We start from the raw sequence: 16,605 nt of genomic DNA on the forward strand, positions 1-16,605 counted from the left end.
GCTGAAGGTCGATGATGGAGGAGGTTCAAGGAGGGAAGGGTTTGCGACCGGCGAGGTCATTTACGTTTTGGCCCGAAGGATTTTAATTTACCGAGCCTCAATCTAAATTCACCTTTAGGTGGGAGAGTGAATTTGCAAGATGGTGGTCAATGTCAAAGGTGACGCGCCCTCGCTTAGCTTATTTACTCGCCCCTATCTGCACAACTCACTTTACAACAATCAGTTGCAACGCTCAGGACTCGATTGTACCAGCTCCTTGGGGAATAATGCTCTTGTAATATCCGACAAAGATTACTTTTGGATTGTTCCACTTACGAGAAAGATATTAACAATCGCAGTTGCCAAGAGAGGCGATAATGATAATAATGATAATGATTATTATTTTCGTCCGGGAAAGCTAGAAGAAACTAGCTTTCCTCTAAACCTCCCATGGGGTATGGGGACGTACTGAGCTTATAGGATATTTATATACAGAGTCCTGCTTATAAAAAAAAGCCAAAAACCACGAGGGGTAAAAGATGTCCTCTATAAGCAGCCCCGGGTCCCTAATCTCGCAATGTTTCAGTGCTCCCGTAGACCTTATAGAAAGCATTTCTAGTATAAGCGAACGTGCCAAAGGCTTGTAATTACCCACCTCCCCGGCTATTTAGGGTGGCAATTAGATTCTATTCGGAGTACCTCAGGTAGCCTAAAGCTCCCTTAGACAAGTGCATTAACGCCATACGAAGGTGTAATACCAAGTCTCCTCTACTTCTCCCCCTTCTCCCTTCCCACGATCTCTCCCTCGTATTTGCCACGTTGCATTATCAGGCCTGCCTTTGCAGGAGGATTCCTTCACTATATAGCCCCCTCAAGAGAGTAGGCAAATCGAGTAGGCCACGGTGTCCACCCCGATTTCCCTCCACAATATATATAGAACGAGTTGTGCCGTCGCGTTTCGAGGAGAAGAAGGAGGAGAAGTCGTAGAAGATCGTCGATAAGGGAAAATCTCTTCGTGTAACGCTATGCGAGCGTTCGAAAGAAGCATCGCTTTCACAGCGTATCGGCAGTTGACTCAATCTTGACCCTATGCTCCAGAGAGCATAGGTTGACAGCTTGCACCACGAGGAGGTGTTGAGTCGTCGCAGGCCTTGCCAAGAGAGGCGGGGCTACGAAAGGAGGAGAAAGTAAATGAACTAAGGACGGCCGCTCACCTTCATCATCGACTACTACATTAGGGGAATTCACTTGAAGCCTTGAAAGCAAAATTAAATTGAAGCTCTCTAATTCCCAAGGCTGCACACGCAAAGCATTTGAGATCGAACTCCGTCGCGAAAATTCTTGAAACCTTCAACCTTCCTCCAACCTCGATTATCCACCACCACAACAACTCCCATCTCTCGCACCTACCTTTCCATTGCTCCTCTCCGATTCAGTAAAACGAAAGACTACAACGCCGGACTTTGTCTAAAAGCGTCTAGAATAATGGCTGCCAGAAGCTACGGAAGAAATTGGGGTCCACCGATGGGACGAGAAATTCCAGCCACCATTATATGCGAATTCGCTGTAATTACTAGGTCAGACGGTTTAGATGACAAGTGCTCGCTTTCGGATTTTATTTAAACACACGCAAACCCTCGTATGCAATAAAGTTTACACCAGCATCCTAATCAAATTCCTAGGCCAAATGAAGTGTTCCGAATCTTTCTTCAATTTCATCTCCAGTTATCCTCTCACCTTCGGCAAGTTTAATAGTCTGTCCAGACTTGCTCGTGCACTTCACTTCCACTGCACTAGGTCGTAGAATACTCGAGTTTCTTTAATTGATGTATTATTTCTATTTCTATTTTATGAGAATAAATTGATTAGGAAAAGAAGAAATGAAAGAAGTATATCTCAGTAAAGTACTAAGATAATACTATATACTCTTGCAATAGCCAATGGTTCATTGGATCGACATCGTAAGGCTCAGATAGAAACACCTCAAAACCTAATTTGTTCAGCACTCTCTCACTCCTGGGGTTACTCTTGTGTACAGAAGCGATCACTCGCTCTCTTGCCTGAGATGTTTCCCTTCTATCGAGAGTGCTGGGGGCTACTTCAAAGCTTACTTGCTGGCGAGGTAGACTCCACCAAAATCGCATAAAGGCATGCCCAAATTCAGTTGCGTAACCCCTGGACCAGTGCTCCTGCTTGAAGCGGTAAGCGAATTCGAACCAGTTTCTTGGGACTCCGTTGTCGTCGGCACGCCTAAACATTCCACCATCACCGATGAGCTCGCCTTCGCTGCCATTAGGGTTCCTTAGAAAGATTCCTAAAAGGAGATCTGTGGTGAATGGTGGCAACACGCGTTGGAGTTCTTGCTGAGACTCGGCAGGGTCCATGATCGGCTCCCCTTCCATAGCTCCTGGATCCCTCAGTAGGGTACGATATGCATCAAGATCCGATAAATGGAATGCTCGTGTGATAAGGCGGTCGGTGGTAATAGGTAGAGGTAGATAGCCCTCAGTATTAGGACAGGTTGTCCAGACAGTAGCCATTGTGTAGGATTAAGTTGTGATTGCTGGTCAGGATTAATGGTAATTGGTTGCTGCTTCTGTGCGCTGAGTAATAATAAGAGTGGTAAGAGGAATGGGTCGATTGTGAATGTGTGATTGATGATGATTGAGCGAACTGGCTAAGTAGTAGGTTTTCGTACTGTTCAGTTTCTTTCTTCTGCTGATGATAATAAACTACCTCGGCGCTTGAAATGACTGATCTTTATCTTCTTTGAAGCCAGAGTATGAGTCTTTCTTTTGGTAGGTCTAAACTTTGTAGATAATCGTCTCAATATTTTACCTCGTCAGATAAATAAAACGTTCTTTCGAGGGGATTCTTATTTTAACAAAGCCCATTGCTTTTGATTCTCGATCAATGGCAACAGAAAGCAGTCATTACTTAATTAGCTCTCCTTTTCATAAAGAACACGTCTTCCATTCCTTTGTCTCCAGACAATGACATTGTGTGCCTGTTGTCTGTTTTCTCGACTACTCAATACCTTGAGGATAGTATGAACAGACCACTTTTCATCTTCGAACAGAGAAACTCACATGTATAAATATTTGAGGAAGTTAAGGCTCAATAATAGGTCAGAGAAAGGTATTTTCTGCCCGCCATTATGACTCAGCAAGCAGACAAAACTTACTATCCTTGTTGCGGGGCTTGGGAGGGAGATATGGTACCATTCAGTTTTGGAGAATGGCAGGCGTTCAACGGAGTCCTTGTGAATAACATTGGGCCCACACACGAAGAGGCACTCGAGGTTGATATCCATCGTTTCTATGCCTATCTTCTCCAGGGCACGTTCTCCAAATACTACTATGAGTACTTTCGCGACCATGTAGATAAAATTTTCTCCAATTTCCGTGAAGAATTTGACTTTCTTCCTGCCAACCCTCGTCTCGGCTTCTTTTTCTTTAAGGAGTGGACTCGCAGAACTACAGAGTGGTACAAGGAGTATCGCTATCCAGGCTTGACTGTACATGAGTTGCATCTCAAGCTCGTAGACGAGTACATTAAGGGACCCTTGTCGCTCTCCCCCGAGGACCTCGAAAGCTTCAGAGAGCGTCGAGGAATGCGTGCGAAAGTTATCAGATACGATCTGGTATCCGAACAGTGGACCAGATTTGGTCTCTGCACACAAAGCCACTGAAGCTACTAAGCAATATATCCTTTTCCATTTAACGTATTATTATCGCATTAGTAGACACAAAGAATGAAAATTACTCCAAACATAACCTAAACTATAATCTCGTTGGCACGTGAGTTGAGAGAGACACCACACAGTAAAAGGCTAGTGATGTATGTGGTTGGCTCTATCAATGCGATTGCACTGCCAAAGTTCATCCTGAGGAACTTGTACTCCACTCCCCGTGTTTCTCTTCTCTTCCCAGAAAATACTAAATCTCTATGCTAAGGTTGGTTCACTTGAGGAGTAGCATGATGTCAACCAAAGCACAAAAGCACAAGCGTAAGTGATAAGGTAGAGGGCGGATTGGAACACAAATGGCAGGGTGCGGACATGATAGAAGGCAGTAAAAAGACCCCTAATTATCACATTTATCTGTTTCCGCGAATAGCTTGATTTTTGTATACGCTGTACCCTAGCCATTCTTTGTCGAAGGTCACAGAATAGAACGAGACGAGTGAGGGCTTGAGAATTCTTTGTCAACCCTGACCTTTTTCATTGGAACAATCTCTTCTTCCCAAAACAACTGCTTTGTGACTCTTTGTTTGTCTCTTGCTCTTCAAGGACAATATTGATAAGGTTGATTTATCTCGTCAAACAGCGCGATTGCCATGTTTAAAAGCACAGCTAATAGTACCTTGTGGCTTACTCCTCGCCAGCATCGGATATTTCCACACGCGACTGCGCTACACTTTCTTGATACGAGAACTCAACCTTCAACAAGCAAGAAAGAATAATTCAGTACTCCTACCAACCTCAACAATGGTCGGCCTCTCAGGTTCTCGGTGGGCATCCAAAGATCAACAGATCAACGCTTCAGCCAATAAATCAACAGCGGCTGAAGCGCGGCTCGAAGAACTCCTAAACGAGCAAAACGAGCAGAAGAATTCCCCTGTCCCAAAAGGAATCCTGAATCCGCAAGCAGAAACTTTCTCGTGCAGTAGAAGAGAAGGTGGTGAGCAGATCCCAATGACATTTGATGAATGGGCTGTACAGAACTCTCCCGAGTCCATGTTCGGAGGTCGTCTCCCATCGGAGGAAGGCCTCGATGGAGATATCATGAAATACACGGAGTACCTTCTCTGGGAGCATTTTCCAGTAAGATACGGCGTCGCATTTTCCAATCACATTGCCAATAAACATGCCGAGGAGTTAGCCAACTTTGACTACCAGACTACACACCCCTCCATGGGGTTCCTGTCTTTTAAAGAATGGGCCTGGAGGACTCGATTGTGGTACAAGCGGAGCCAATTCCCAGAACTGGATGACTATCAGCTCTATCGAGCCATGGTAATACAGTATGAACAAGGCCCTCTGCAGCAGTCTGCTGTGGATTACTCAAATTTCAAGAAACTCCGAGAACACCGGGCAACCTTCACCAGAATCAACCTGGAATACGATGCTCACTGGTCTTCACTTGGTGTCTGGGGAAGGCCACGCACTTCCTCGCACTGAATTCAACACGACCACGTCATTCGATATGAAAAATACAAAAACATGAACCCCAGCACAAAACTCAAGGTGCGGTATGTAATTGAACAACCATTAAAGAGTGAGTGAAAATGCTTACGGAGTAGAAGAAGACAAGAAAGGAATGACAGGAAATTTAGTCTCGGACCGCTTATTCTATGCGTAAGGTAAAATGAACGCTGCCAGTTGAAGACGAATACACTCAGGAGCTGCTGTTACAACAATGGAGGACAGTCTGAGCTTCCTTTCCCTAAGTGCTCGACTCCTTTCACAAACCCAGTAATCCGAGTTTTTTTGTTCTCTAATTTTTTGTTCACCCAGTACAAAGAGCTTTCTTAGATGAACAACGTTTGTTCAAATATAAATATAACCCCAGCTTCGATATCCTCGCTGTCCTCTCAGAGCTACTTAATACTGTTCATTACTTTCCATTCTTCGAATTCAACCAACTCAGTTACTATCCACACCTAACGATCATCCAATACCCGACGCAACTTGAAGGATCTGCAAGATGTGTTTTGGCACCACCACCATATGTGAGAGGTGCCAGCGTCCAACAGTCTACCTCCTTCCCGGTATCCATCGTTGCAGCACTCGCTGTAAAGCCTCACACACCATCACCGGTCCCACCAGCACCACACACTCCTGTTGGGCATGCCGGCCAACAATCCCTGGATCTGTCGACGAGGTCAAAGAAGTATTATTCTGGAACCACTACGCCGACACCTTCATCGGCTATGCCGACAGCCTGGAGGAATCAAAAGCCCTTCTCGCCGCTCTCACATCCGAGATCGAGGAAGCGTCGGACGAGGATGTGAAGAGGGAATTAGAAGTGCTCAAGCGCGCTGAAGAGCTCAGGACTCGAGAATTTGAAGCTGCTACCGATCGCTTCACTGAATGGAAAAAGGAAGGAAACTTACCCATCCACGTGATCACTCCGCCGCCGGTCGGCGAAGCAAAGCCACTGACATTCAAAGAGTGGGCATCAAAATTCGGCGTCGAAGCGAGGGACTTCGATAGCAAAGAGGATCTCACGGCCTGGGAAGCACTGGAATTCCACGATTGTGATGGCTACGAGCTGTATCTCGAAGAGAATGACTTCGAGTATGAGCTCGATTTATTTCGAGCACGGAATGACTCGCTTCGCTATATTGACCGACTGTTCTTTGATTTCGACCCAAGCAAGCTTCAAGCCCATGACCCGCAGGCAGAGGAGACTGAAGGGCTATTGAGCTGGAGAATCTGGATGAGAAAGGAGAGATTGGGGGCCATCAAGTGGAGTGAGGAGAGGATGAAAGCAAAGTCTACGGCGGAGAGATTTGAGCGCGATCTTAACTTGTACGCTGTCTACTTGGAAGATGCATCAAATTACTGGTCAAAGGTTTTTACCTATTTCCGAACGAAGGACACTTTGACTCGCAGAAGACGTCTCAATGAGGGACACCATTTGATATGGGATCCTGATAGGGCCGAAGGGGAAATTGAAACCACAGAAGTTCCACCTACCGCCAATGACGAGGAGTACACTGGTCGGGTACAATGGTTGAGAGCTGCGAGCCGCTGTAGACACCCAAGCAATGGTGAAGAGGCTAAAGAAGAAATCAAAGAAGCAAATGTCAAAGAAGCAGATGCCGACGACGAAGACGGACCCATAGTCATGACCTTCGCGGAATGGTGTGCGTCTCCCCTGGTACCACAAGATGGCGAACAAAACAAGAACACAGATGCAGCACTACGTGCAGATCTCAAAGGATACGCCAACTATTGCTCCACCTTCCCACACCCAATGCCGGAAGAATACTGCGCAGTTCGACGCCGCCTCGATCGCTTCCGCGCGGAGACCTTCAACTACACGCCTCCCTGCCAGTCTACCGAGCAAATTGGACAAACGGAAATGAAATGGCCCTGCGGTTTGTCAGACTTTCGCCACGGTCTCACAGCGAGAGGCTTTAAGCCAAGCATGAACTCTGGGTGGGTCGAGGATACTTACGTGCTCTACCTAGACATGTTTGCCGAGAAGGAAACAGTAGGAGGCTTCGCCCAAAGTCGAGACTGGTGGGCTCGCGATGACCGCCGTGAGCTCGAAGGTCTCCCTCGCTGCGATCCACTCACAACTAAAATCACATCCGTGATGCAACTACTGGTACAATACATCGTTTCTATGGAAGATCCCGCATCTCGACTTGCAGTTGAGGCATGTCTCTCCCCCGTGCTCTTGATGTTGGATTCCTGCATGGAAGAGCATCGAGAGCTGATGACTGAGCAGTGGGAATACATACGCGCTACGTACCATCACGCTGAAGCTATGGCTGCGGTTGTTAGGACGAGGGAGCAGAGGCTTGCCAGATTCTCTGACCAATCGCACGTCACATCGCAACACACTGGTGTAGTTGAGTCCACAAGAGCGAGATTGCCGCAGACTCTTATATCCGCTGAGGGCTACTATGCGGATAACGACAGCGAGACCGACAGTGAAGACGAAGATGGTCAATTTTACAGCCCGGTCATCCACTCACCATACATCCCAGATCTCGACTCTGATGATGAAGGCTCCTCTGATGCTGACGATGCGGGACCTGAATTCTCGATGATCTGGGGTTTGGCAGCGTTGACAGATGACGTTGAGACTGATGAAGATGAACAGAGGTTGTTGATGAACTTCTAATGAGGTGAGAATAGGTGGTTCTGATGGTGTTCGGTGGCCTTGTCTCTCTTCCTTTTCACTTTGCGTGTACTTTTCATACTCGAGACAAATAGTAAACCAAATAGAGAAAATCCCCCAAAACTTACTTGAAAATAATGAGATGTACAATGTGACAGTAGATTGAACTGAGACACGTATTTCAAAATCCAATTTCGGATCATTTCCGATCCTGAATGAGAGCACAGCGTTTCAAGCCTCGACTAGAAGCCCCGGCTAGGATTCAAGGTCTTTAATGGTTCAAAGTAATCCTACATTTTAGGCAATCCTAATATGAACAGTGCTGTTGGCCTGGCCCAAATCATGGAATGAATAGAAGAACCGCTGCCCCAAAAATCGCTCACTGAACAACCTGCAACAAGAATATAACACTTCTCCCATAATACTTCACGGCACCTTTCTCCTGCCACACCATAAATCCCCATCGAGACATCTAATTTAGTTCAGGAAAGTACTGCGCGATCTTCAATGGATCACCATACGATGCCCGTAGAGGTGGCGAATCCGGTTCTGGATCTTCTTGCATTATTTGGGGAGGGGTATGGCTGGAAAGTGATTTTCGCTTCTTCTTGGTATTTCTTAATTCTTGTGGTCTTGTAGGATCTCGAGCGCTGGCTGTCAGGTTTGAGCCGACGTTTCGGAGTTCATTGAGTGGTGTATTCTCTTGAGTAGGTGATAGCATTGGTGATGCGGAAGGTGCGGATCGCATGGCAGGGACAAGGCTACTTGCTAAGCTCTCGTGGAGACTTGACGAGACCTTGGATTTCGGGGGTTTGCCGTTCGTGACGCCGGGAGTGGTTGGGGCGGCACCCTTTTCATTCGTGACAAGGCCTTTGTCTTGGACGAGCTTGGATGACCGCTTGTGATAAGGATTGTAGTTGTAGTATTCGTCGATTATTGGGTGAACCATGACCGTTTGTTTGTGAATTGTGAGGATGGAATTAGTGGGGACGGTAACCCACGTTTCTAACAGATGTTAGAGAGTGATAAGTAATGCAAAATGACGCCCTACCTCGCTCGAATGTCAAAGGCTCGCTCGCAACCAAGACGATATCTGCACCTTTATCTTTCCGATCCATCTGAAACTCGCCCTTCTGACTCTTGTCCTCCCAGCTTGTGCCCGATGAGTAGTACAAGCTTGCTGCCTCATCCGTTTTGCTACGAACATACCGTGTGCAAACGACACTATGCCCATCGGTGACCGCAAAATTCAGCAAACTTCTGGTATCTACTTGCTCCTGCTCAATCACTTTCGAAGGGATTGCTGCGATGAAATCGTTGGTTCGTTTGATTGTCTCTAGCATGGCTTGACGTAAAACGGTGGGACCAAAACCGGTTGGAGGGGGAGAGCTTGGATCGTGGCCCATTCGCTCAAGTGTGTCGAGGAACAGAGCAAAAGCCCATTCGCTGTCCGTTCCTCCCTGCACCGAAAGGTACCACTTGTCTCCTAGTGACTCCCCCAAACGCCGCTTGATATATTTCCAGCCTCCCAAGCCACCATTATGCATCCACATCAAGCTTCCATGGCAGAAAGGATGGCAGTTATCATCGCTCAGAGAGCCTTCAGTCGTCGCGCGGACGTGGGCAAAGATAAGATGTGATGCAGTCTTCGAGGCGATTCGTTGCAGATTGACGCAGTTCCAAGCAGGTATTGTGGAGGTGAAGATGCAAGGATCGGGGCCCAGTTTGGGTTCGGTATAGTATCCAATTCCAAAGCCATCGCCTGGGGAGAGGTCAGCGGGAGTCACGCATGGTCAGTGAGGTTTGCGTACCATTGTGCGGCCGTCTCATGTCCAAACGAAGCCTTGAGTCGAAGGATTGAATGAGGATGGAATGGGCAGGATCCAGAATCAACCTTGAAAGCAAGATCTCGTCCGAGCCTTTGTAAACCTGCGAGCTGTTAGAGCTTACGTGGAGCGGTCAACCCCGGCTCTTACAAGAAACCGACACATCTTCGCAATTGAGCAACCTTCACGTTCTGAACCAAATGCAAGAGGTAGACAAGGAAGCCGAGTAGCTTCGATGCGAGCTCATGAGGAAGTGATGGGTCGAGAGTGATAGCTCATGGAGTTGTTGGCGCTGAGTCAATCATTGAATACGAATCCAGGGGAGGCGAGGCTGAAGGACCTGGATGGCGCAATCCTGGCCATCAGGATAAAAAAGGGAAAATCGCAAAGAGGGACACCCGAAAAGGGGGGTACAGAAGCAACAAGTTTGTATCCAAGTATGCAGCGACAATTACACGTAGAGAAGAGAATTAATACACTGCCAACTCATTGTGTTCCCACTGTTTGCTCAAGGCTGTTGATCGTCCGATGTCAGAATGGCCGCTAGACTCCACTCTGCGCATGAATCACCAGCCACACTCTCATGCACGCCACTTTCAAGATTCTTGACTCGCAGCCATAGGAAACCCGCATCTGTCAGTATCAACAACCACTGCAGCCTGTGAATCGAATTCCATGAATACCAAAGATCCAACACATATATTGCTTCCACTATACGCCTGGCCACTATGAGCGGGCGGCTCTTGTCAGCCAGGCTTCAGCCTCTGGCACGTCGAGCCAACACACAAGCAGCGCGTCACTTCCATCACCACACGACCTCCTCCGCCGGCGGCCTCCTTAGATCAGATTCTGCTGTCCGAGCAGCGCGCAGAAGGATATGGCCTGCTGGGTACACGCCATTCTCTAATGTAGTGGCGGTGCGGAATGCTTCTTTCGCACGAATACTGCCCAAGTTGCTCCTGAAGTTTGCCAGGATACCAGCACTTTTTGGTGGAGCAACAATTGCTGGTTTAGCATATGTACAATACCAGGCTACTCGTTCGTCATTCAATGTACGGATGCTGGGGGATAAAGGCTAACATTCTCCAGAGGCGGGAAACTATGTTGCTGGTGTGTTCAATAAAACGACGGAGACAGTGACAGGTGTAGCTGGTGGACTATTCGGAAACGCGAAAGAGATCGTGGACCAAACACGGCGAGGATGGGAGAATACAAAGGATCAGGTCGAATTGCCGGATTGGATGCAGAAGATATTACGAATTCACGAAGAAATTGGTGAAGGGAAGGGCAGCACAGGTGGTGAAGGGGGCCCAGGAGGAGAGCAGCCGAAACAAAGTAGGATGGGAGCTGCTGCTGTAGGAGGCACCGCTGCCGCATATGGGTACGAGCAATCGACGGAGGAGGACACCCGAAGTGGAGAGGAGGTTGCTCGAGACGACCAGATGATGGTTTTAACCAAGAAGATGATTGAGATTCGGACTATATTGCAGACTGTTGGGCAGTCCAATGCTTTGACCTTGCCATCAATTGTGGTCATTGGATCTCAATCATCGGGAAAGAGTTCGGTACTGGAAGCTATTGTTGGACATGAATTCCTCCCAAAGGGGTCGAATATGGTTACACGGCGGCCCATCGAATTGACTCTCGTCAATACCCCTGATGCCCAAGCCGAGTATGGAGAATTTCCAGCGCTTGGTCTGGGAAAGATCACAGACTTTTCCCACATCCAAAGGACGTTGACTGAGCTCAACTTGGCTGTCCCAGACTCAGAATGCGTCTCAGACGATCCCATTCAGCTCACAATTTCGTCTCCTCATGTCCCAGATCTATCACTGATAGATTTACCTGGATATATCCAAGTTGTGGGACACGATCAGCCAGCAGAGCTAAAGCAGAAGATTTCTGATCTCTGTGACAAATATATTCAGCCTCCGAATGTGATCCTGGCAATCTCAGCGGCGGATGTGGATCTGGCAAACTCCACAGCTCTTCGAGCAAGCCGAAGAGTCGATCCAAGAGGAGAACGAACCATTGGCGTCGTCACGAAGATGGACCTTGTTGACGCCCCAAGGGGAGCGTCCATCCTCAATGATCGAAAATATCCATTACGGCTGGGCTATGTTGGTGTGGTGTCACGAGTACCACCTCAAGCTTCAAGCCTATTTAAGAGAGGGAATGGCAATATTGCCACTGCTATCTCTAAGAACGAGCATGCTTATTTCTCTGCGCACCCGCTTGAATTTGGCCCTGAAGCTGGAGTCAATGTAGGGACAACTACACTTCGGAAGAAATTGATGCACGTGCTTGAGCAAACCATGGCGGCCAGTCTTCAAAGCACAGGCGATGCCATCCGGCAAGAACTCGAGGAAGCTACTTACGAGTTCAAGGTCCAGTACAACGACCGACCCTTGTCGGCAGAGTCATATCTGGCTGAAAGCTTGGATTCCTTCAAGCACTCGTTCAAGGAATTCACAGAGAACTTTGGGCGACCTCAAGTTCGAGAATTGTTGAAAGAAGAGCTGGATCAAAAGGTTCTGGATCTTCTGGCCTCGCGATACTGGAACAAGCCAGTCACGAATCTCTCACCACCTCCTCCCGAGCCGGACTCTCTCGCCGATCTGCCCACTGCTGACCCAGAATCCCTCTACTGGCACCGCAAGCTCGATGCCTCAACCTCTGCTCTCACAAAATTGGGCATTGGCCGTCTAGCAACAACAGTAGTCGCAAACGCAATCCAGGCACACGTTGACCGGCTCATCGCTCAAAGCACCTTCGCCTCACATCCCTTCGCCCGACAAGCTATCACCGATGCTGCATCCGGAATTCTCAACGAGCGCTTCTATAGCACTTCCGACCAAGTAGAAAACTGCATCAAGCCCTATAAATTTGAAATCGATGTCGAAGACGGGGAATGGACTCGAGGCCGCGAAAGCGTGGCTGGTGTATTGAAGAAAGAGTTGAAGGATTGCGAGGACGCGGTAAAGGCTGTAGAGAAGAATGTCGGCGGGAAGAGGAAGTTGAAAGATGTAATGGGTTTTGTGGATAAGGCGAGGAACGGAGAGGTTGAGGTGGTGGGTGATGGAGCGAGTGGCGCTGGGGGCTTCTCCTCTGACTTGCTGCAAAGAGGTATGTCTATGTCTCTTCCCCTCCCTCTTTTCCGGTCCCGACCTTGAAAATGAAATTTACTGACCGAACGATGCAAAGGCAAAGAAGCAGTCTTCCTCCGTGACCGCGCCCAACTCCTGCGCCTCCGCCTCTCCGCCCTCAAATCCCCACCGTGCAACACCTCCCACCCCAATGCAAACCCGAACGCCAAATACGCTTGTCCCGAAATCTTCCTGGACGTGGTCTCCACGAAACTCACTTCCACCGCCGTGCTATTCCTGAACGTTGAGCTTCTTTCAGAATTTTTCTATCAGTTCCCACGGGAGTTGGATGTTAGGCTGGGGAGAGGACTGAGTAAAGAGGAGGTGGAGAGGTTCGCGAAAGAGGACCCGAGGGTTAGAGGCCACTTGGAGGTTATTAGACGGAAGGAGTTACTTCAGCTTGTGTTGGAGAAGATGGAGGGGTTGAGGGAATTGAATGTTGAGGAACGGGGGAGGAGGAAGGTTGAGAAGGAGAAGGGGAGGAAGGGGGGATGGAGTTTGTTTTGATTGAATGGAAAAGGGGGTTTAATGAGATACGGCACAACAAGGTGGTAGGCGTTCGGCTCGAGGTATCACTGCTTTCAATTCCCCACTTCAGTTCGGTCAAAGGTAGATGTAGATTGTGCTTTTCAGCGATTGGATGGGTTATGAGATATGAAATTGTATGATACACCCAATTTCACATTTCCCCTCTCTCCCTCTCTTGCGTCTTGTGGGACCAGATCAGTCTGGAGCAATTGGACATGACATATTGCCAGTGATCGTCGATATTCTGTTACAGTTTGTGCATCAGATCTGCGAGGCATATAAAATTGGGCCGTCGTTCTAAGTTCAAGAGGCAGACAGTCCAACATAGATGACGCTACCTATCAAATGTCACCTCTAGTCCCTCGATTTGCCCCTCCTGGTCCCCGACTAAGACCCTCCATGTTCTCGTCCTTGAAACAGATTACCACTAGCCCCTCCTATGACTTGGAACTGTCGCCCCCTGGGCTTCTTGTAGTCAATTCCAAATCCAAACCAATGCAGGTTGAAAGGTGAGGGTGAGAGTTTATTGACAGTAATATCCAGTCTTCGCATAACGAGGATTCTATTTCTGTTATCGAGTTCTTACGGAGAAAACACGAAACCACGATCCCTGCAGGACGGGTTACCAGGAACAAAGCATGGTCGTTTTCTCCCCAGTTGACGATAACATGAGGTTATGCACTGTTGATTCCAATTGCTAGATATGGAAATCTGGGGTTGTTGTAAAATGAAATTTTTGCCGTACTTGTAGACTTAAAGAAAGCCTAAAAGAACTAACCCCACCTCCCCCAAACCGGGATAGACAACAGGACTGAGCTTATACCCTGTACTGTACACAGGGTATACCCAAGCTAAGAGCGTACTCATTCACCTCCCCCCCCCCCCCCCCCCCCCCCAAAAAAGCGAGCATCCCAGTCCCCCCAAATGCCATGGCACCATCACGACTCAAGTCAAGACACTGCCAAATTACACCTCCACGTCCTACATTATGATACACCAGCAAAAACTAAGCCTAATTGAGACGGGCCATGCTTAGTGTTCGTCGGAGGTAGTATTTTTTTGTCAGTGGCTTGGGATGAGAAGGAAATCGGAGGAATGGGAAGAAGTTCCACTCGACTTCATGGCAGTAAGAGATCAAAGAAAGCGAATCGAGGGAAATTTGTACGTCGTGTTTCTCAAACGCTCTGTGTATTGCTTTCATGCACCAATCCTCCATAACGCCATGATCATGCAATGCAATGTATGTTGTACCACCATCTCGCCAGAAATGCATTATCAACCATCCCCCCGAATCCATCATATACAGGAATCGAACATAGTCCAACATATCATACATCCATCATCGTTCAATCGTAAACTGGATCGTAACCTCCCACTTCATGCTCGCGCCTTTGCCATATCCACCACCGAGTCGATTCTTAATCAGATAGCTGAGGCGCTCTCGGAGTTTCTGGAGAGACACATCATCACCACGCACCCGTAGCTTCAGGTTCGCCATGCAGAGGCCGTAATGTACCTGCCAGAACCGCGCTTCCTCAATGTGTAGTATCATCGGTTCCTTGTTGACTTCGTACATGACTTCGCCGACGCCTTTTCCGGAGTACGACATGAGAAGCATGAGGCCTTGAGCGATAGCCAGGCGGACGCCAAGGAAGAACATCGAGATCGCGATAAGGGTGCAAAGGAGGCGGTCGAGCCAGATATATAGCGTAATTGTTAGGAGGGGAAGGAGCAGCATGATTGTGCTGCAAGAGAGCGTGAGGAAATGTGAGGGGTTCGACAGGATACTTGGAAGGGAGGCGATGTATGCGAAGCGCATTGTTTTGCCTATTCTTGCGTGGTTTTTCAGACCGTATGCTGAAGTTAGTGTTGCAACTATTGACAGTAGAGCTGCTGAGTCGACGGAGCCCGGTGATACACGCTGGTGTGAGTGCGGGTGGTGCGCTTCATGCCCACCCAGTCCTTCCAGCATATGCTTCAGATTGTGTGATATGAGGTCGAAGCCCATGAAGAGCAAGAAAACGGACATGGCGAAGCCAGCTAGAACTTCAGCTCGCTGTAGACCGAAGGGGTGTCGAATCGAGGACCGTTTCCAAACTTCGAAATTGCAGAGCACGTCAACAGCCACGCAAATTGTGGCAGATACGGCGTCGAAGAAGATGAGATGGGAGAGAGCGGTGAGAGCGAGAGACCCGGCTGCAGAGTACAAAACGTACATCGCTACGAGAGCGTGACAAGCACACCAGGCCATCCGTCTTGTTTGTTCCTTCGACCTGCTCGTCCACGCCTCTTTCAAGGTAGGAATTGGCAGAGAGGCGGGGAGTGCAAGCGGCGCTCGAGGTGGTGGTTCGGTGAAGATCTGGTGTTGCGTGCTGACGCTGCTGTGTTTGTATCTGTGGCCACGCCGCTTGCCAATATTCTTTTCGTTTGTGTTAGCATTCAAAAGCTTGATTCTGTCACCTGAAGTAAACAGATTGCTGTCCCATACTGAGTTTGACATTGCTGGCGAGTCTTTGATGGATTGCGTCTGGAAGTTAAAGGGTCCCCGTTGCCCTCCTGGCGGAGGTGGGGGTGCCATCAATCCATCGCTACCCAAGGAGGGAGTGCTCAAGCCTGCAGACGATGGCATTGGTGAAGCCATAGATCCAAAGCGCCCTGGGAACGTATCCATCACCGGTGACAACGCATTGGAGTCGAACGTGATTGTCGAGCGCACCGTGTGCCCAGTGCCACCAATTCCAAGGCCTTCGTCGGGCTCCTCGGGGATAGGTGTCGGGGGAGTTGGCGTCCGTGGTGGAGCTGGAATTGGTAGGCTCGACGCCATCGCAGCTGTCTGTTGGCCTCAAGAGGCTCAACTCAAGAGGGCATAAAGAGTTCCGCGGAGGACAAAGACAGCTTGTGAATGAAGACTGGGGAGATCGGGAGAGATTGACGTCCTCGAGGGGCAGATGTGGTGCTGTTGACGTTGCGGGAAGCTGCATTAGCGTGCGACTATTTCCCGAAGTGGCCAGGTACGCGATTACCAGGCCAGCGAACTTTAATACGATCTCACTCCTTTCCCTCCTCTCCTTTCTTCAACATCATCGCCAACTCTCCACCAACCTCTTCCAAATATCCTCCCAGGCTGTTGAGATATCAGCAATCTACCTCAGAAGAATACTGGGCTGGCATCCGTCTATATTTGAAGGTATTGAGCCCTCCATCTGTCAATATCAGAATATTCACAGTCCCACTGGAGAACCACTCCACAACATCCCCCAACCAGAA

The 16,605-nt window shown here is 48.6% G+C and overlaps 7 protein-coding genes across 7 annotated transcripts; 4 read left to right on the top strand and 3 right to left on the bottom strand.

The window, feature by feature from the left end:
- Positions 1-1,657: 1,657 nt before the first annotated feature.
- On the bottom strand, positions 1,658-2,519 carry K444DRAFT_630366 (uncharacterized protein; the record flags this gene model as incomplete). The annotated part of the gene is made up of 2 exons (XM_024883199.1): positions 1,658-1,796; positions 1,906-2,519. 2 exons carry the CDS (start codon positions 2,517-2,519, stop codon positions 1,658-1,660), a joined length of 753 nt encoding a protein of 250 aa, XP_024735560.1.
- Positions 2,520-3,136: 617 nt separating this feature from the next.
- On the top strand, positions 3,137-3,670 carry K444DRAFT_630367 (uncharacterized protein; the record flags this gene model as incomplete). Its single annotated transcript, XM_024883200.1, has 1 exon — positions 3,137-3,670. The coding sequence occupies one exon, from the start codon at positions 3,137-3,139 to the stop codon at positions 3,668-3,670; it is 534 nt and encodes a 177-aa protein (XP_024735561.1).
- A 798-nt stretch (positions 3,671-4,468) lies between these two features.
- On the top strand, positions 4,469-5,161 carry K444DRAFT_630368 (uncharacterized protein; the record flags this gene model as incomplete). Its single annotated transcript, XM_024883201.1, has 1 exon — positions 4,469-5,161. One exon carries the CDS (start codon positions 4,469-4,471, stop codon positions 5,159-5,161), a length of 693 nt encoding a protein of 230 aa, XP_024735562.1.
- Positions 5,162-5,687: 526 nt separating this feature from the next.
- Positions 5,688-7,841, top strand: K444DRAFT_630369 (uncharacterized protein; the record flags this gene model as incomplete). The annotated part of the gene is made up of 1 exon (XM_024883202.1): positions 5,688-7,841. One exon carries the CDS (start codon positions 5,688-5,690, stop codon positions 7,839-7,841), a length of 2,154 nt encoding a protein of 717 aa, XP_024735563.1.
- A 172-nt stretch (positions 7,842-8,013) lies between these two features.
- Positions 8,014-10,159, bottom strand: K444DRAFT_653085 (N-terminal nucleophile aminohydrolase). The gene is made up of 3 exons (XM_024885854.1): positions 9,650-10,159; positions 8,890-9,600; positions 8,014-8,843 (listed from the first exon to the last, which is right to left on the bottom strand). Exons 1-3 carry the CDS (start codon positions 9,666-9,668, stop codon positions 8,311-8,313), a joined length of 1,263 nt encoding a protein of 420 aa, XP_024735564.1. The 5' UTR covers positions 9,669-10,159; the 3' UTR covers positions 8,014-8,310.
- A 106-nt stretch (positions 10,160-10,265) lies between these two features.
- K444DRAFT_562538 (uncharacterized protein) lies at positions 10,266-13,673 on the top strand. The gene is made up of 3 exons (XM_024876990.1): positions 10,266-10,702; positions 10,754-12,790; positions 12,869-13,673. The coding sequence occupies exons 1-3, from the start codon at positions 10,393-10,395 to the stop codon at positions 13,315-13,317; spliced, it is 2,796 nt and encodes a 931-aa protein (XP_024735565.1). The 5' UTR covers positions 10,266-10,392; the 3' UTR covers positions 13,318-13,673.
- A 734-nt stretch (positions 13,674-14,407) lies between these two features.
- On the bottom strand, positions 14,408-16,253 carry K444DRAFT_613545 (uncharacterized protein). Its single transcript, XM_024880371.1, has one exon. It carries the CDS (start codon positions 16,160-16,162, stop codon positions 14,678-14,680), a length of 1,485 nt encoding a protein of 494 aa, XP_024735566.1. The 5' UTR covers positions 16,163-16,253; the 3' UTR covers positions 14,408-14,677.
- Positions 16,254-16,605: the final 352 nt, after the last annotated feature.

The sequence above is a fragment of the Hyaloscypha bicolor genome, assembly GCF_002865645.1.
Source record: "Hyaloscypha bicolor E unplaced genomic scaffold K444scaffold_87, whole genome shotgun sequence".
NCBI classification, from domain to species: domain Eukaryota; kingdom Fungi; phylum Ascomycota; class Leotiomycetes; order Helotiales; family Hyaloscyphaceae; genus Hyaloscypha; species Hyaloscypha bicolor.